Here is a 19,925-nt window from a genome sequence, read left to right as displayed (position 1 = left end):
TCTAATTGAAGCATTTATGTGCATCAGTGCATACATATCTGATTATATGTATGTATTATACACCACTGAAAAGAGTAAAATTAATCTGTAGTACTCGGGTTTCAAACGAATTAGGAGCTGGGAATCCCCGGGCAGCTCAACTGAGTGTCAGCACTGTGATGGTTCTTGCTGTTGCAGAGGCAATTACGGTGAGCGCGGCTCTCTTTTGTTCCCGCTCCATTCTGGGATATGCATATAGTAGTGAGAAAGAAGTCGTGGATTATGTCAGAGAAATGACTCCTATTCTCTGTCTCTCCATCATCATGGACAGCTTAACGGCAATACTATCTGGTTAGTTTCATGCATCTTTGCATATTGTACTATGGAGGAAATCGTTGAACATTAGCTTATACAGAAGTTGTTTCCGAAAAATTGAAACTCAAAAGCATGAAAACCGACGTTAACTCAAAAGCAAAAGTAGAAGCTATGGCAAACACACTAACGACTCTAAAATCACCTCCCCAAAATCTCCATGGCTATCTGAGAACATGCAGCTTAATGGCTATCTTTCTGTCAGAAGTGTTTCTTTGAAACTATCCAAAGCTTCCTTTACTTGTCAATAGAAGTTGATTCCTTCTGCTATTTCCACCATAATGTACTTAAATGTCGTCATAAACTTTCATTGCCAACCTTGAAAAACAAACCAAGGTGGTAGGCCGATTCGGAGGCATTGAGAACAAAGAAAGTGTTGGAGTTGATAGGATCCCCCTTTCTACAACCCCATGTCACACCTTAAAGTTATTTTTCCTTTACACCAGGGATTGCCAGAGGAAGTGGGTGGCAGCATATCGGCGCCTATGTCAATTTCGGGGCATATTATCTGGTTGGAATACCATTGGCTATTGTATTGGGTTTTTTTCAAAATCTAAGAGGCGAGGGGATTTGGGATGGAATCGTGACAGGAACAATACTGCAAGTCATTCTGCTTACTTCTGCAACATGTCTTACTAACTGGCAAGAACAGGTTTGTATTTGAAATCCTATAAGTGGCTGCTGTAAGATGCCCACATTTTTACATTTTTCTTGCGTTTGTTCTACTCATGAAACCAAATCAGGATTTTTTTCTAATTCTATGAGTGTGATTGCAGGCAAATAAAGCCAGGGAAAGAATATTCAAGGGGAGAATTCGGGCTGAAAAGTTAATTGATCAGTTGAACTAGTGGTTCTCAGGACCCTGCTGCTTTTCCAGGCACCATTTGATTTGAGACTTCCACATTTCTCGAGATGGCCTGTGATTTTTTACGCTCCTTTTTTACGTTGAGAAGACGGCAATCGAATAGAAGTACAAACTTGGTATCCGAGATCGAAATTGTGTTCCAAAAGATTCATCTTTCAGAATTCAGATTATCTTCCATGTTCAAAATTTTTCTTTTGCTTCCACTAAAGGATTAATCATCCGGTTGTACTTCAAAAAGTTTTATTCATTCCCCACATGCTATCATCTTACTGAGTTTTTCCACCAGAATGAACTCATGTTTTTTTCCCCTGGTGATGTGTTATTTGTTGTCTAAAATGTTACAATCGCAAAACCAGAATACGAATTCTATTACATTAACAGAAACGGAATTACAATGGAATGGAAAAGCAGATACAGAAACTGCAAACCGAATACGAAATACAGTTGTGAACCCAAATCCGTGTTTCACACAGTGTCCTTAAAACAGATTCCCCGGCTACCGGAGGATGTTGAGGTTACTCGGCATCTATCTCCCAGGATTGATCCGGCTCGGACCACGAACGGCGGAACACCACCGAAGAACGTCTTGGCGAACTAACTCAGTGTCTGTCTGTCTCTCTCACACAAACAATGAACTTAGGAATTTCTGATGAACTTCTCAAACTGTGTGCAGAACTATTAAACGGGATGCTCTTTATATAAGCTGAAGGAGAGCTGAAGGAGACCCTTGTGTGTCTATGGCTGAAAAGAATTGGGGAACAAAATGAATAGGGGAAAACCCCCACCATGAATATGGGGTAGTAAAGGGTGAGCCAAAAGCCACCCCAATCCATTCAATTTTCCGACATTATTCTCTTCTTTAGTTGTTGTGCAACTTGCTAGAACTACTGCTGCATCGGACAGAGAGTCCCTTAACCATAAACTTCATTTTCTGGAGATTTGTTTAGACCTATGTTACTTGAAACGCAGATCGTACCGGTACAAGAAAGAGGAACATGGACATGTTATGCCACATGTCTACATTGTGGAACGATAGCTGTAGGCTTCTATAGACTAAAGATATCAAAACCAAAACTTACCCTTCCAAGGGATAAAAATCTAGTAAAATTAAGTGTCATTTTCAAAATTATTTGTGCAAAATACATTTCTTGGAACATAATGGTCGAAATTTTTCATTTTCTCTCTTCAAAATTACATTCTCTCTAGATTTTTACAATAATAAGTTCTAGGAAGCTTCTAATAAGGGCGCCCTTACCGTATTACAGTAAGGGCTTCCCCTTTTCTTCTCTTTCCCGACCAAATTTTGATGATCCGAGTCGCTCAATGTGTTCAGAACATGATTTTAAGGGTAATCGCGTGAAATCAGCAAAAAAAATGACCGGAAAGGGCTTGATTTGAGCAGTTTTTATTTGAACCGTTCGATAAAATACAAACAAAAACTGCTTGGATCAAGCCCTTTTCGGTCTTTTTTTTTGCTAATTTATGGCGAGTACCCTTAAAATCACGTTCTGAACACATTGAGCGGCTCGGATCATCGCAAATTGGTCGGGAGAGAGAAGTCCTTACCGTAATACGGTAAGGGCGCCCTTATTAGAAGTTTTGCGTCGTTTTGGATCACTATATTTCCAGTTTTGGAATGAAAATATCTCGAAATGTTCGTATTGGTACGCAATTCTTTAGGGTAGTAGCATTCCTTGGTTACATACGGTAAATTCTAGCCTAACAAGTCAGTGAATTAGGGGCAGAGGATGGCTGCTTCTTTTGATGATGTGGTGTTCCTATATTGAAGTGTCTAAATTCTCCGAAAATTAGTCAATTCAGACACCGTAACATAGTACCCCAACTCATTTTTCCATACGTGAGATGTAAGACTAAGTGTATGCCCCCACACCAATATTTGAAGTGGAGAAGAGGCCTGAGACACGACGTGGCGATGCCGTTTAACAATGGTTTACGCATGAACTATAAAAATCAAAATTTCATCAAACACATAGTGATGAGATTAATAATACATCCTCCATGATATTTTTCTATAGCTCACACAACGAGATTATATATCTAATACATGTTTAATTCGGATCATAAGAATTTTTAACCAAATGCGGAATATATGTTGTTATATTAAACTGTTGGGCTTTGTCCCAACAGTTTTTTCTTTTTTCATCTAACCCTTGGTTGGATTTCTCTTCCCTCCCCCAACTTGATGTACGCAGTCAAGTTTTCCTCAATAAAGTGTTACTTTTGCCGATCAAAAAAAAATCTTTATTTTGTAGGAGTATTTATCTCACTAAGACAATTTTTTTTTTTTTTGGCCCAAAGTTAAGGATTTCCATTGATAATAAAGAGCTTAATATATAGGGCTATAGCCGAACAGGTGGGTAGGCAATTCAAAGACCTACACCTCCAAACCCCATACACGCACATAAGAAGAGCATTAGTGCAACACCACACATCAACTACTACATTTCACATAATCCAACTCACAAACACACCAACACTAAAAAACAATGACACCCCCGAACCGTGGGTGAGGAAGACTCCCGTGGGGGATAAACATAGGGACAAAACAAACAAGAACCAGAACAAACCCAACAAAATCATACCCCAACAATTGACATGATTGGACGTCAAGAGACCATGCTGCCTCTGGAGAGAATGAAGAAGACGATCCCGTGGTCAAGAGACTGTCGAGGAAGAAGAATGTCGACACCATCGCCGATCCTCACCGTCGCCGCAACATCCCGCACCATCGCTACAAACACCAGTTGAGCTCCAACGCAGAATAGATATGGATTTGGGGGTTTCACCCAAATAGAGAAAACAAACCGAATGAGAGAGAGAGAGAGAGAGAGAGAGAGAGAGAGAGAATGTCAAATTTTGTGCGGAAAATTAAATTTTTTTATTTACAATAAAGAATTACAAAAAAATTAATTTAGATCAGTCAAAATGGAAGTTTTTGACCAAATCATGCTTTTCCTCTTTTATTTTGCGACCGGAATAAAAAAGTTACCAAACTATGATGAATCACCAATCCAATGTACAGACTGGTTGGGTATCACATGTCAAAAAACTAAAACAAGTACAAAAAAAAAAGAAGATGAAAATGAATAGTAATCCACAAAATTTGACACAAACTTAACAAAAGTTCATATAAGATGAAAATTGTATTAAAAAAGAAATTGATTTATACATTCCCCTAATTGATACATTTTCTTCTTTTAGTAGGTGAATTTATGAAACTGTTTCTGCATGCACACACACTTTTTACATATTTCAAGAACTGTTTCGTAATTTCACCAGCTAAAAGACGAAAAAAGACTATTTCCATCAATTAAGGTGATGTAGAAATCAATTTCCATTCAAAATAATTCAATTATAAGGTCAAGGCAAACCTAGCTTTATTAGCTAACCCTGTGAAACCACTACTATAGTACTATACTATGAGTCTGGACAAACCATAACTGACATGCAAACAAAACCTATTAATGAAGTTGGTGAGTCCGGATAAAAAAAAAATGGTGAGTGGGGCAGCGCCCCCCCACCCCCCCCCCCCCCCCCCCCGCACACAAAAACATTAACTCCTGACACCTTTCCTTGATTGTTAATTTATTCATAGCAGTTGAACACCAGTTAGATCAACCAGACTGGTACAGGGGAGTGATGGAAGAAGAAGCACTACTAGTATTGCCAGAAGAAAACGACAGAAAAGTGGTGGGAAAATGGAAGGAATTTGTGGGAGAGATGAAGAAGGTTGGGTCCATAGCAACGCCGATGGTGGTGGTGACTGTCTCTCAGTACCTCTTGCAAGTAGTCTCAATGAGCATGGCAGGGCACCTCGGCGAAATCTCCCTCTCCAGCGCCGCCATCGCCACCTCTTTCACCAATGTTACTGGTTTCAGTCTCCTGGTATAGCTTTCTCAATCTTTGTTTTTTACGTATGATTGTGTCCGGACTAACTTAAGTGCACACCTCGACTGTTTTGTGTTTTGATCAATTACACTGCCCATTAGAGGGGTTCAATTATAAAGTCGGGCAAAACCGTTATAGACTGGCCCATAAGAGTTGATAGCACTGGAAAGGTTTGGGATCTGAAAGTCCTTGACCACCAATGTCAACACCTGGAGTTGAGTTTTGCCTTTGTTTTACCACGATCTGTCCCTAAAACGTCTGTTTTCGTGTCTCAATGTAGTTACCTGCCGGCCTAATTTGCCTCCCGCCCACGTGCTATAAACTCATTTGAATTCAGCACCCGCTCGTGAGATTGGTCGGCCTATTAGGCCAAATACCTGACTGTATTCATAGTCCCATTATCATGCCTCAAAATCTATGCATTTAGATATTTACATCTTGTACTTGGATTGGAAGCACGTTAGACAGGGAAAACGGGTTCTCGGATGTAGGATCGGAGAGGGAAATGCTAGGATGTGTTTTTAGATCTTAAAAGCGATTTTCGTGAAGAAGAAAGGGTGAAGGAACAGATAAGAACGTAATTGAGAGAAGAAACAGAATGACATATGACTGAGATGAAGGACGAGTAGGTAATGAGATGATGGAATATTATCTGGGCTGTGTTAAAGTCTTCTGTGCCAAGATTCGAACCTTTTTCAAAGAAAAAGAAGACATATCACGACAAGTTTTTGCACAGCCTTCATATGAGAACACTCATTTTACGATCAAGATTCGTTACATTTTCATTCCTCAAATAAAACTTGCTTTTATATAGTATTATGTATAAACACAGCCTTAATAAGTGAATACTGATTGGAACTTATAGAGAATTGTGAACCTGCCAATTAGCAGTTCGGAATGGCTGGTGCGCTGGAGACTCTATGCGGCCAAGCTTATGGAGCAGAGCAATATAAGAAGCTCGGAGTCTATACTTATTCTGCCATTGTCTCCCTCCTCCTTGTTTGTCTACCAGTATCTGTTCTGTGGATTTTCCTTGACAAACTACTTCTAGTTCTTGGACAAGACCCTTTAATCTCACAAAGAGCTGGCAAATATGCGATTTGGCTCATCCCGGCGCTGTTTCCCTACGCAATTCTTCAATCTCTAGTTCGATACCTCCAGACTCAGAGTTTGATTCTTCCGATGCTTTTATGCTCAGTCGCAACATTATTCTTCCACATACCTCTCTGTTGGGTTCTAGTATTTAAGCTGAAAATGGGAAATTCTGGAGCAGCATTGACAATTGGTTTATCGTACTGGTTGAATGTGATCTTGCTTGGATTTTACGTGAAGTATTCCTCATCGGTTGAAAGAACTCGCACCTCCTTCTCAAGGGATGTTTTTCTAAGTACTGAGGAATTCGTCCGCTTTGCTGTGCCTTCTGCCATAATGGTCTGGTATGGTATATTCACATCAGCAAAAAAATACAAATCTTATCTTGTATTTTATTTTTTGTTTGCAGTACTTCTATCTGTTGTCCCTAATCTAGTCATTTTCATTGATAATTGCAGTCTTGAATGGTGGTCTTTTGAGCTGTTCATATTGCTTTCTGGGCTTTCGCCCAACCCGGAACTTGAGACTTCAGTTCTTTCCATATGGTCTGATGGTTTTCCACTGCCCTTCGATTTTACTATACATAGAGTTTTTTTTTTTTTGATTTGCTTCTAATTTATCTCTTCATAAGCAGGCTCACAACTGCTACATTGCACTTCTACATACCATATTCATTTGGTGTTGCGGCAAGGTCTGCTTTACAAACTATTTTGTGATGCGCGAAAACCTTATCTACATGATCTATATACACGTGTGAACTAGTGAACATTTTGCAGCACACGGGTTTCAAATGAGTTAGGAGCAGGGAATCCAGATGCAGCTAGACTGGCTGTTTGGGCTGTAATCGCTCTTGATGCCATAGAGGATACAATAGCAAGCGCTACTTTGTTCTGCTGCCGCCATATTTTGGGACGTGCATTCAGTAATGATAAGGAAGTTGTGGATTATGTCACAGACATGGCTCCTCTTCTCTGTATTTCTATCATCATGGACAGCTTTCAAGCAGTACTTTCGGGTAAATTTAAGCACTCTATTGCAATAGCCCCTCTAAGAAGCACCAAAAAATGTCCATTTCTCTCATTTACCAATGCCCACCACGTTTAGGTCACAAACAGGTACAGACACGCTCTGGTCTCGTTCCCTTACACAATTCTGTGGTCATTCCTTACTATTATTTCTTTACCAAAGCACGCTTAGGAACACTAAGACACGTAAAATCTTGAAAGGTGAAGGAGAGGCCGATATTGCTGTGGATGCTTTGTTCTTAAGTACTATGGACACACTAAGAAACGTTGCCAACACGTTTGGAGGTCAGATATTACCGTTGATGCTTAGTGCTTCAGTACTTAATTAACGTTCGTGCTATTGCATTCCCATAGATGTTTAGGTATTGAGTAATTATGTTTCTACAGTAAATGCATCCCTTACGTCACTATATCCTAATCCTAATTTATAAAAGAAGTTGCGTGCACATGTCTGTGGTAACGTGTAGTGCAAATATTTGTCATGCATTTGTATTCGTGCTTATAAGTGACGACTTAATAACAACTCTTCTACCAAGTTGCTCCCAAACGATGCTTCAAGAATATTGCTAATTTTGTCAGGGGTTGCTAGAGGAAGTGGATGGCAGCATATAGGAGCATTCGTCAATCTTGGAGCATTTTATCTGGTCGCAATTCCAGTTGCTCTCTTGTTGGGTTTTGTTCTCCATATGGGGGGAAGAGGCTTCGTGATCGGATTAACAACAGGGCCAACTATTCAATTCGTTCTGCTCTCTCTCGTAACAAGTTTAACGGATTGGCAAAAACAGGTTTTTGTTTCGAATGCTTCTTGTGTCGTTATGCTGCCCACTGTCTAGAAAGAATGGACTAGGAAAGCCAAGGGCTATGTAGCACGATTACCGGGGTTTTGGAAATTTACGTATTGGATTGTCATATCAGTGTCGTGTCTCTTGACCGTGTCAGTGCTACTTAGGTAAAGGGCAATTTGGAAACTCTCAGCCATTTCTTATTCTCTGGGTCCAAGGGATGTGCTAGAGTTCCCAAACCTGCTGGCTTGCAAAACAAGAAGTGGGTTTTTGAGATGAGAATAAATTCTATCCGGACAAGCCGGACACCCCCATTGTCCGGATGACCAATGCCCACCTGCCACATCGGTCCCCCTCTGGTTCCCCTCGTTTCTCCCGCATCTCCTCCTCTCTCTCCTACTATCCTACTATTTATATATAAAAAATAGAATAAATTCTATCCGGACTAGCCGGACACCCCCCCATTGTCGGGATGACCAATGCCCACCTGCCACGTCGGTCCCCCTCGTTTCGCTCGAGTCTCCTCCTTTCTCTCCTACTGTTAATTAAGTGAAGAATCTGTTGGCTTGTTAAAAACTAAACCTAGAACTTGACTTTTGCGTATTGTACTTTTTTTATATCGGCGAAAGCCAGTATTGATTTTGCGTATGATGTTGCAGGCAACTATTGCAAGGGAAAGGGCGATGAAGTGAAATTTGCCAGCTGATAGTGATTCCATTGAGTGATGTTGGAAAATGAACTTGTTTTTTTTAGTAATAAAGGAGTTATGCTTTTGTCCGTTCATGTTTGTTAGTGGGAGTTTTTCTAAGTAATGGTGAGTTATATTAATGAGAGTTACAAGGTAGTGAGTTATATAAACTCATGTAATCTAGTGCCTTCAAGTATGAGTGAATAAAAAAATATTCCGAGCCTTTCTCCCATATTATCATCTCCTTCATATTGTGAGTTGGTGTGTGCTCTCGCCTGCCTCCAACAAGTGATTCAATTAATGTTTCTCAAGGATTTCAGTTTCAGAAAGCATTATTTTTTAGCTCATTCTGAAGCTTAATGGAGTGAAATATTCAAAACTCAAGAACTAGATATAGCACTTCAAGTTATCATTTTCCTCCCGATTATTGATCGGAAAGAAAAAACCCTGCAAATCCTACAACAAAGTGTAAGGTAATAATAGCCATCAAATCCAAAAATTTCTGGGCCTCTTTGATTTTTGCCTTTTGTACCTTTTTTCTTGTCAATTTTTTCGCATCCATTTTCACAATATCCAAGCAGGAATAATCACAAAATTGCAACGAATAAGAAGGAACCTAACCAAACCAAATACTGCAACAAAAATGCGAAGCACATGCCACAAACTTCAACAGTATCTGCCAATTTATGCATCCATGGAAAATTACGAATCCGAATCCTCTATAGGATCTTACGGGGATTTTGACGTGGAGCTACCAACACCTTTAATGAGAAGATCCAATAGGCAGGAGTGTTTCTTAATTTTAACAAAACAACACCGATTAGCTAGGGAACCAAATACACTCACCGATGCGGGCCCGACCCATCCATGAGACTGTGCTTAAGGGGCAGTGGGGGCGGGCTTGCACACGCATCGTGTGTGCCCCGGCCTCTAGTTAAAAAAATGATGTAAGAAATAGTATAAAGCGCGTAATTGTGTATTCTTTTCTGTTTCTAAACCTTCGGAAATAGAAAATTTTCTGATTTTTTGTTTGGACTTTCAATTTTGAAATTCACAACGGCCACCTTTGACAAAATTATTTCCGAACTCAATTACGGATTACGTATCACTAGGTGTTAATAGACCAGGAAGCTAATGTTAATTAGATGATGAGTTAGCTGCAGGGAATCCGGGTGCAGCTCGACTGGCTGTTTGGGCTGGTAATCGTTCTTGAAGCCGTAGAGGTGACAATGACAAGCGCTGCTTTGTTCTGCTGCCGCCATGGGACGTGCATTCAGTAATGATAAGGAAGTTGTGGATTAAGCCACAGACATGGCTCCTCCTTTTGTCTGTCTCTCTATCACCATGGACAGCTTACAATAGCACATCTAAGAAGCACCAAAAAAAGTCCATTCATTGGCCTCGTTTATCAATGTCCACGACGTTTATGTCACAAGCAGGCTCTTGTACGCTCTGGGCACGTTCCCTTACACCCGATTCTCTGGTCATTCGTTACTATTATTCCTTCAATCAGACATGCTTAGGAAACACTAAGACACGTTGCAACACGTACGTTAGGAGGTCAGATTACAATCTTGAAAGGTGAAGGAGAGACCGATATTCCTATAGATGCTTAGTTCTTGAGTACTAAGGACACACTAAGACACGTTGCCGACACGTTAGGAGGTCAGATATTACCATTGATGCTTAGTGCTTGAGTACTTAATGTTCGTGATATAGCATTACCGCCCATAGATGTTTAGGTATTGAGTACTTATGTTTCTACAGTAAATGCATCCCTTACATCACCATATCCTAATTTATAAAAGAAGTTGCGTGCACATGTCTGTGTTATTGCGTAGTGTAAATATTTGTGTTATGCGTTTGTATTCGTGCTTATAAGTGACGACTTAATAACAACTCTTCTACCAATTTGCTCCCAAACGATGCTTCAAGAATATTGCTAATTTTGCAGGGGGTTGCTAGAGGAAGTGGATGTCTGCATATAGGAGCATTTGTCAATCTTGGAACGTTTTATCTGGTTGCAATTCCAGTAGCTCTCCTCTTGGGTTTTGTTTTCCATATGGGGGGAAGAGGCTTGTGGATCGTCGTAGTTTTTTCCTTGATGCTCACTGTCTACTAATTGCTAAGAATGCACTACGAAAGCAAAAGGCTATGTAGCCGGGGGCAGAACCAAAATTTCCAAGTAGTAGGGTCAATACCTAGAAACATACCTTACTTCGCTGCCTATTTGCTTATCAATAGTAGAAATTTTTTGAACAACATCCCAAAGAGCAGTGATTAACATGCTAAAAGGTCTCAACATCGGTGAAAACCGCATACATCGGCTGGTCTAGTGTTTCTCAAAGGATTCAGTTTCAGAAAAGCACTGTATTTTTTATTCTCATCAAAACTGAAGAAATAGATATAGCACACTTCATTCAATCATTCCCCTTCGATTATTGATAGGAAAAAAGCACTTCAATTTCTAAAACAAGCTTCAAGTAACAGCTCCCTAGCCCAAATTTCAGGTATCTGTTTTTTTCTTTTACCTGGGTTATTGTTTCTTTCAATGTTTTCCATCCAATTTCTCGAGATCAAAGCCAAATTTCATACAAATTTCAACTAGAAAAACCTTGATAGGATCTAAAGATAAGAAATACTCGTAACAGAGAACTGCTAGTTTGCTAAGGATAGGGGATGCTGCCAGCATCTCCCTGTAGAGCTGTGCCGAGCAGTCGAATTACTGCACCAAGAGTAGGAAGCACATGCCAGATACCTCAAATCTTTCTCTATATAATATATGCATGAAACAGGAATTACACACATAATTTCTTATGTTATTTTGTTTTGTTTTTTTTATCGGAACATACATAATCTCTATGACTCTATCCTTCTTGAAACGGGTTCAGAAATTCTAGTACAACAGAACTAAAAAGAAAGAAACAAAAACACAAAACGAAACAAAACCCCATTTTCCTTCTGCAGCTCTGCTTATTGTACTCCGTACGTGTGCATAATTAGTAGGGCGGTGGAGGGCGATGCCAAGGCGGTGGTGGTCTGTAGGGGTCGAAGTACGGCGGTGGAGGTGGGCCTGGAGGACCATGAGGCTGCGCGTAAGGCGGCGGGGGCGGGCCGGGCGGACCGCCGTGGTGGTGGACATGTGGTGGTGGTGGTGGTGGAGGAGGGGCATAGTAATCGTGACGCAGGTGATGCGGGGGCGGCGGAGGCGGTGGGCCGAAGAAACCCGGTGGCTGTGGTGGTGGGTGAGGACCGTAAGGGTCCTGTGGCGGTGGTGGTGGGTGAGGACCGTAAGGATCCGGTGGCGGTGATGGGTGTCTTCTGAATGCCATTTTTTTGTACTACTGTAGTATTTTATTTGTGTCGGATAGATGGAAAGATGAACTTGGACTGGAAAGGAGAATCGGGGGAACATATAGAGGGAGATAAGAGGGAAGCTTCTAGAGAGAGAACACGTAATGGACCGTTAGCTTTTTTTAACGTGAAACTGGTAGGTAGGTGAAAATTTTCGGTGCTAGGTGAGTATATCCAACGTAATAGCTACTTGGCATATTTGAGCCGTCCAATATATTTTTGGACGGTTCGGATTGAAACCATCCCTCTTTTCTTATTCCAACACTTACTCTCTTCTTCTTTTTTCTCTCCAAAAATGTAATAGACTGCTTGGATGCACTGAGTAGACACCACGTGGTACCCACCTGGCACTGAAAATTTTCCGGTAGGTAGAAAGAGGAGTAATAAAACAGAAAGTCTACCCCGCCGTTCTAGTTTATCGCTCCCTTCACCGCTCTCAATTTCTCCGTTCAAAAGTGTTTTGGGCAGTCCGTATTTTAAAAGATCCCTAAAAAGAGTTCTTTTAAAATTCGAATCATTGATTGCCGATACAAATGGTGAAATTGAGCGCTGCGGTGGGTAGAGCAGTGAAACAGAGTGGTGGGGATAGCACCGCTGATAATAAAATCACGAGGAGCACGTACGTGACATTGATATGCCTCAAAAATTGGTTGGTGCACCTAAACTTTTTATCAATTTGTGAGACTCATGTTCATCTGACTAATCCAAACGCAATTATGAAATACGACCATGTAACTTTTCAACAAACGATTTTGTTATATTACAAGTAATGTATGGATATGTAAGACTATATACAGATTCAAACACAAATATTTATACAACCGGTTGATATATGTAGAATCTCACACGGTAAATGTTTAGTCCACGCCGTTCCAAACATGTCTGTCTCTGAATATGTGCACATTTATTTATCTTTGTTCACCTTGTCAATTTGCTTATCGAAACTTTGAGTGATAATTGATTTCGTTATTGGCGGGAAGTTATGTCCCAATCTTGACTTGAGGTTGCGACTTGTGGGTTGTGACGCGCAGGTATCGCATTCGTGTCCCTTTTGTCCAATTCCTTAGTGAGTAAGAATACTCTATGATTGCCTAACTTCATTTTCTCCCCCACCTTAGGCGATCATCGGCCTGCGTGATCATGTGATGGCAGTTAACTTGGCGTGCAGCGACTCGAATGATTTTTTGGAGGTGCAGAAATCCATAGCACAGGTTGAGGCGGAGAGGGGTCCAGATCCTCCGAGTGCAGTTCAATTTTTAAATGAGTTGGTAGTTAACAATCTAATAGCGAGCAACTACAAAACGTCCACCCGAGTCTCTCTCTACCAGCCCCACTCCTCCTTGCCGACTGCGAATATCTAAGCTCACATCAAAATTAAAGTTAATCACCCCTCCTACCAGCGGAGACCACCAAGAGAGGTGCAATTTTATTATTTATACTTTCAACACGCTTCCTCACATGTAGCCAGGCTTTCCTCCGTAAAGGCTAAACACGTGTAAATATTATATAATATTAGGTAGACGGTGAGATTCGAATACAAGATCTATTGTCTGCTCCAGGGCGGATCTAGTAAAGGAACAGGTGGGTCACGTGACCCACCTGAAGTTGTCGTAATATAGTAATTTTTTTACAAAAAAAAATATAAGTAACATATATAAAATTTCCCCAAGCATAGCAAATGTGGTACTCCTGTACTAGTGGTAAGTGCTTGTGCCTCGAGGTAAGTGGTGCAGGCTCAAATCCTTTTAGTGTCGTTCGAGGGCTTCTCTTTTTCTTTTTTTTTAAATGTGTTTAAATGCTTTAAACACAAAAAATTCTTCAAAACTTCCAATTATAAGAGTTGAATCCTGCCCAACAAGGATTTATGTAGTAATAGTACCACAAAGCCACAAATACCTATGCACCTATTACACAACTAAATATAAGATATAATAAAATATAAATACAAAAACACAAATAATCCATTAATTTTTTCTTAAAGTTATTCATGCATTACTTCGTTTAAGTATTTTTACTCAAAACATGCTTGAAAGGTGACTCATCTGTATGAGCTTTCTGGATCCGCCACTGGTCTGCTCTGATACCATATTATATTGTTAACTACCAACTCATCTAAAAGCTTAAGCTTTTAGAGAAAAGGATAACTTTTATTATTTATACCTTCAATTTGTTTGGCTCTAAGTGGAATCACTACCCCTTTAGTTGCTGAAGCATTTGCTGCCAGGGAGGGACTTGTTCTGGCATCTACACTTGGAGTTAACGAGAGTTCAGTTCGAGGGGGATTCTTTGAACCTTATTCGAATGATCATAGGGGAATTGGTTGTTCATAGAGATATTGAAGTTATTGTGGATGACATCAGCAGATTGGTGTGTGACTTTCGGGTGTATGAGTTTAGTTTTATTAAGCGAATTAGTAATGGGATGGCTCATTGTCTTGCTAATAGGGGGATATGGTTGTGTAGGTGTCTCCACTTGAGAGGCCTATCCACCGGATTGGCTATCTACGCCTTTGGCTAAGGATGGATGTGTCCTTTGATTTGTGCTTGTTCGTTCAGTTTTATCAATGAATTGGTTATCCTGTTGGCAAAAAAAAAAAAAAGAGAGAGAGAGAATACTATGATTCATAGGAAATTAGGAATCAGACGTGAATTGCTAATTTAAGACCTGCCACCAAAAGATGGAAATAGTGGATTCACCCCAAGTCACACACTGCACGTATGTCGCAAGAGTTGGAACGAGAAAGTTTCTTTCAAAAATATCCTAAATTCGCAAGAGCAATTTGATAGAAATAGTGGTTCCATCCCAAGTCACAAAATGCGCATACGCATTGGGAGCTAGAATGAGAAAGTGCCTTTAAAAAATATCTCAAACTGCTAAAAAGCCCAATTCGCAAGAGCAAGTTGACAGTGCAAGTGGAAAACGAGAACGAAAGGCCCTAATGAAAGATTATTTTTGACTAAGTTCCGCGTGTGTGCCCCAATCCGTTGAGCTTGCTTGTGCCCGATCCATGCCTTTTCCAGACTGGGCTTCACTAATAGTAGCCCAACCCAACTTGGCATAATGGTGGCCCATAAGGCATTATTCGATTTTAACCGACTTACAGCTAGTACTTTTTTCTTGATCAGCTCTACGTAGCCTTTGTGGGTTAATGAGATTATTACTATCATCGGTGTCGATGCTGCTCATCAACTCGATTTCATAATCTCTTATTGAAAAATTATGTGACTAAGATTTTGCTTATGTGTCGCAATCCGTTGAGCTCGCTTATACTCCATCCATGCCTATTCAAAACGGGCTTCACTAATAGCGGCCCAATCCAATATGGTATACTAAAGTGACATAGTATTTCCTTCGATCATTCAGATTATTACTATCAAAGGTGTTGATCCTGCTTCATCAACTTTAATACAAAATCTCCAAATACAGTACCTAATAAATGCTAGTGCAAGACCATTGGATCGACTAGAAGCCCTAGTTATTTGTAAATTGTAAGGAGTATTATTCCTCCTCCATTCCTTTTAGATGTCTTTTAATTTTTAATTTGGGTCGTTCTAACTTGTTCACTTTTAATCGTCTAAGCACAAACTTGGTATTGTGCAAAATTTTCTCTTATAAATGATTTTGCATACAGCTAAACGCGCGAATAAGAGATAAGTTTTGTAAAATTCCTTTATCAAGTTGTTAATTGTGATCGTCGATCTTCTCGAACATCAATCAATAAACAAATACAGTAATATTGTACGTAACCCTAAAAGGCAGCTTTACGCTAACCCGTGGTTTGGCTAATTGGTATTAGATAGTAATCAAAAGGCTTGCTATACAAGAGATCTAGCAACGTCAAATCTCATGAAGGCCAAACGTTTCAAAACTTAGGAACTACTAAAGATTTGCTCCAAAATTAGTTGATGTGGATACAAAATAGCCAGACACCCGAATATTATTGTGAAAATACGTCAATTTGTAGCTGCATCAACTATAATTGTTTTATAAAACCATAGTTCACTTTTATATAGGCATTTTCCCGTCAGATACAACAGTACTAAAACTACATCCATAAATAATTTCATAGTATGTACGTATATGTAAAGCAGCTAGGCTATGTTGCACATATATGTCGCAAAGCGTTCACACACATTCGTTACTACTACATACATGGTCAAAATAATACAGATGGAATGGTGTTATCACCAACGAGGAGGTGGCGGGTAAGGGTCAGGGCCGTGAGGCGGTGGAGGACCAGGCGGGCCAGGTGGCGGTGGTGGACCAGGCGGGCCAGGAGGCGGCGGAGGATGATATAAGAAGTGAGGACGCGGCGGAGGCGGACCAAGTGGACCTGGCGGCGGTAGTAATTCTTCCGGGGGAGGTGGGCCTGGTGGCGGCGGCGGTCCCGGTGGTGGCGGACCTGGTGGTGGTGGGTCGAAAGGAGCGGGAGGGGGTGGAGGAGGAGGCCTGTGGTGAGTCATTATATATCTTGAACCTATGTAACGAAGAAGTATAAAAGTGGGGCGAATGGTGATCGCTAAGGTTGTTGGACTTGGGTTTATATAGTGGTGAAAGGAAGATTGTAGAAACATGTGGGAAGAAGCTACCAGAGCCTTCTATCTTTGGGACTAGTAGTTGAGCGCACGAGCAGCTCTATTTGGTTATTCAGGGGTTTAAGCAACCCCTCCCACATGGAACTCCACCAACGTACGCCATGTTTCCGTTAACAATTAATTTCAGGTAACAAATTAGGGCATTTTAGTTTGTTGTTCACACTAAGCGATAAGTTTCGAATCCTATCTACGACAAGTTTCGAATCCTATCTATAATTTATTCGGGGGAAAGACTATAATACACATCCCTTATTTGGGTGTGTATCATATGTACCCTCCAAAATATTATGAATTGCAGAGAAAATGTTACGAATCGTATTGCTAAAAAGTTACGAATCTTATAAAGGTTACGAGATACACCAAAATGTTATAAATTATAATAAAAATGTTACGAATCGTACTACTGAAAGGTTATGAATTCTAGAACAAAAGTTACGAAACATACTAAAATATTATGAATAAACCATAAAATAAAATAGGCACATATGATTCACATTTTCAGAGGTGTGTATTGTAGACTTTCTCATTATTCGTTAGCGGAAATAACTTGATATTTTTCAACAATTATCGCTGTCAACAAACTTAAAATTTTTCAACTTATTGGTTAGTGGAAATAATTTGATATTTTTCAACAAGAAGTAATCCTTGAGTTATTGCTTACTGGAAACACTCCATTAAATTGTCACTGATATGTACATGTATTTGTATTATTATTTTTTAAATATATGGATCAATCATACGACTTTAAAGTAAATTAATAAAATAAATCAGGCTCAATAAATAAATTTTCAAAATATGTTTATTTAACATAGTAATGCTTTTTATTAGGATTTTTCTCTTACATTTTTGTTAGCGTTAGGTAAAATCCTAGAGCCGCTCGGAGCCATTAAAAAGAAAAGAGAAGGACTAGTAGTTGATTACCGGCCGTTTCGTAAAAACGGTCGCAATTGCCACATGTATGATGCAGATGTTGGATGGAAATCCCCTCTCTCTCTCTCTCTCTCTCTCTCTCTCTCTCTCATGTGGGTGATTAGTTGATTACTTAGATTCAACATACATTACATACAACCATAGTATTGAAAAGAGGGTGCCGTGACCTAAGTCAAATGTGCTTGCGGGAGCGTGAAAGTATCTTTCAAAACTCCACCATGCAATTTGAATTAATTATGAGTACGATGATTGAGAGCGCAAGCACATAACGAGAGAATTGAGGGCTGGAGCGAATGTCATTTTAAAGAATTATGTGACTAAGGCCGTCACATCTTGATCCTCTTCATATGGGACCCTAGGGTTCGAGCCCCGTCATAGACGTTTGAGATTCAAAGCCAGCACGGTACTACACGATTATAAAAGGCACGGCACGATTAAGTAAATAGGCCAAAGAATGGTCATCAAAGTATTACTGTTTGAATCTTTGATAAAAGAAATTGTAACAACGTAAATTTCGGGAAAAAAAAAAAAACTTTTAATTACTCCGAATGTAATTTGAAAAAATTACGATCGATCCACTGGCCGGGTTTTCGAGTGTGCGTTAGTAAAGGTTGATTTAAGAGATGACACATCTTGGGTACTCACTACTCAGCCCTTTGGATCACCCTACTGTCATAATGTGTCAACAAGAAAATAGTTTTCCTCTGCCAACCAAACATCCAAAAAAACAAGAACGAAAATAATTTTCATTTTGGATTGAGCACAACCTTTCTAAGATGCTATATATATAAACTGAATTTTACATATCCAACGATGCAACCTTTGGTTCTCGGGTGGCATTTTGTCATTTGTGTCCGAGATTCTTTTAATCTTTGTTTTCTTCTCCAAAGATTAATAAGCCAAAAAAAAAAAAAAAACCTTTGTTAGTATTACTAATTTCAATTGAATTTGGGAAGACGAAAGCTAATTTAATGAATCTCGATAGACACCCTCGAATGGAAAATACGATAACGGTAGAGGAAACTAAATATCAAATCAAATTAAATACAATCTTAAGAATTTGTCAATTAATGGGCGAGGTATGATCGAAAAGAAAACGACGAGGAACTTATTATTTCATGTTTGTTTTCTTATTGAATGTAATTCAAAATAATTCCCTTCCATTTTCTTTTCCATTCACAAATCTCTTTGCAATTTAAGATCCAAATAGGTGAGAGCTAAGTCGCATACATACTTCCTATTTTTTCCTCGAGGTATATATATGTAATACTTAGAAAAGAGAATTGTCAAGTCGATCAGGTAGTTCGTTCTTCCATCTAAAATCATCCGTCCTCCATTGGATCCAACCACAAGATGAGCAGACCATGTATGCCAACCTGCTGGAGCGCACTGTGATGGAGAATACAAATTAGTAGTATTTTCAGAGAAAGTGCAGAGTATGAGGTTGAGGTTTGTTGGATTCCATCTGAGCGGACCATGCCGGCCAACCTCCTACGTACTTTTCTTCCCAATCCGCAAGTTGACAATGAGGTTTGTTGGATTCCATCTCCTACTGGTTGCTACACTACTCTATCTGCTTGGGCTGCAATTCCTCAGCAAAGGATCGAATGCGCCTAAATGGGCTTTCAATATTGCTCGGCTTGCTTGCTCTAGGAGACTAGCTACCAAGGATGGGCTCCGAAGTTGGGGTATGGGTACTGTGTCTGCCTCTCTTGTGTTTTATATATGTCAGCAAAGTGAGGAGAGTCATGACCATTTATTCTTTGATTGCACTTTCTCTCGTCTTGTGCGGGCCGATATCCTTCACCAAAATTTGATTCAAAGGAATCCTGGGGATTGGGATCTTGAAATTGACCGGGCTTGCAACCATTTCAAAGCTAGGGAAGAGCTTTAGAGCTTCTTTGTGTAAGCTTTCCTTGGCAGCTGCTATTTACCATCTTTGGCTTGAGAGGAATTCCGGCCAGAACTTTTACCCAAAAGGGCTTCTCTACAATATCGGACATAGAGTTTGTTGCTAATGTTGGGAATAGAGTTTGTTCTTTGGGGGAGATTCCCCTATTCTTTTGAAAGCGCTGTGGTTTGTCAAAACTGGACCATCTCTTCTTCTATTCTTGGTAGCTCTAGGGATTGAGGCATTTTGTATAGGCCTCTTTGATTTCTTTTTGTTGTACAGAATTTGTTCTCCTATGGTTTAGCCCTGGGATAGATGGTTTCTTGTGGTTGGTTAATGAAATTTTGACTTATCCAAATAATAATAATAATAATCGTAGAATAGATTAAATCGTACTTTACTAAGTGTTGGAAAACTGAATTGACACGCAAAAAAAAACGAAA

At 39.9% G+C, this 19,925-nt stretch overlaps 3 protein-coding genes across 7 annotated transcripts in view; all 3 read left to right on the top strand.

The window, feature by feature from the left end:
* Nucleotides 1–1,523, top strand: part of LOC131302588 (protein DETOXIFICATION 14-like) — a 37,088-nt gene extending 35,565 nt beyond the window's left edge. The window contains exons 8-10 of the mRNA XM_058329306.1: nt 92–330; nt 798–1,003; nt 1,128–1,523. Of these exons, the coding sequence (XP_058185289.1) occupies nt 92–330; nt 798–1,003; nt 1,128–1,199 (517 nt within the window). The 3' untranslated portion in view covers nt 1,200–1,523. The remainder of the gene's footprint in view (nt 1–91; nt 331–797; nt 1,004–1,127) is intronic.
* Nucleotides 1–1,523, top strand: part of LOC131302587 (protein DETOXIFICATION 14-like) — a 35,921-nt gene extending 34,398 nt beyond the window's left edge. Inside the window, exon 9 of the transcript XR_009191811.1 lies at nt 1,376–1,523. The gene's annotated coding sequence lies outside the window, so the exon portion shown is untranslated. The remainder of the gene's footprint in view (nt 1–1,375) is intronic.
* A 3,312-nt stretch (nt 1,524–4,835) lies between these two features.
* On the top strand, nt 4,836–8,944 carry LOC131302586 (protein DETOXIFICATION 6-like). 5 transcript variants are annotated; one of them, XM_058329299.1, is made up of 7 exons: nt 4,836–5,122; nt 6,017–6,561; nt 6,676–6,762; nt 6,852–6,908; nt 6,994–7,232; nt 7,822–8,027; nt 8,684–8,944. In XM_058329299.1, exons 1-7 carry the CDS (start codon nt 4,877–4,879, stop codon nt 8,714–8,716), a joined length of 1,413 nt encoding a protein of 470 aa, XP_058185282.1. In that variant the 5' UTR covers nt 4,836–4,876; the 3' UTR covers nt 8,717–8,944. The 5 variants fall into 5 exon arrangements, with proteins under 5 accessions (XP_058185282.1, XP_058185281.1, XP_058185280.1 ...); XM_058329298.1 differs by having other exon boundaries at nt 6,014–6,561; XM_058329297.1 differs by having other exon boundaries at nt 6,017–6,762.
* Nucleotides 8,945–19,925: the final 10,981 nt, after the last annotated feature.

This window comes from Rhododendron vialii, chromosome 10a (genome assembly GCF_030253575.1).
Source record: "Rhododendron vialii isolate Sample 1 chromosome 10a, ASM3025357v1".
NCBI lineage: Eukaryota > Viridiplantae > Streptophyta > Magnoliopsida > Ericales > Ericaceae > Rhododendron > Rhododendron vialii.
Note: the sequence above shows the minus strand (reverse complement) of the source record. Positions and strands in the feature narration are given on the sequence as shown.

Coding starts and splice junctions, on each gene's coding strand:
- LOC131302586 (XM_058329296.1), top strand. CDS start 4,877: ATGGAAGAAGAAGCACTACTAGTATTGCCAGAAGAAAACGACAGAAAA. Junction 6,909..6,993: donor TCATTTGGTGTTGCGGCAAG/GTCTGCTTTACA, acceptor AACATTTTGCAG/CACACGGGTTTCAAATGAGT. Junction 8,028..8,683: donor TAACGGATTGGCAAAAACAG/GTTTTTGTTTCG, acceptor ATGATGTTGCAG/GCAACTATTGCAAGGGAAAG.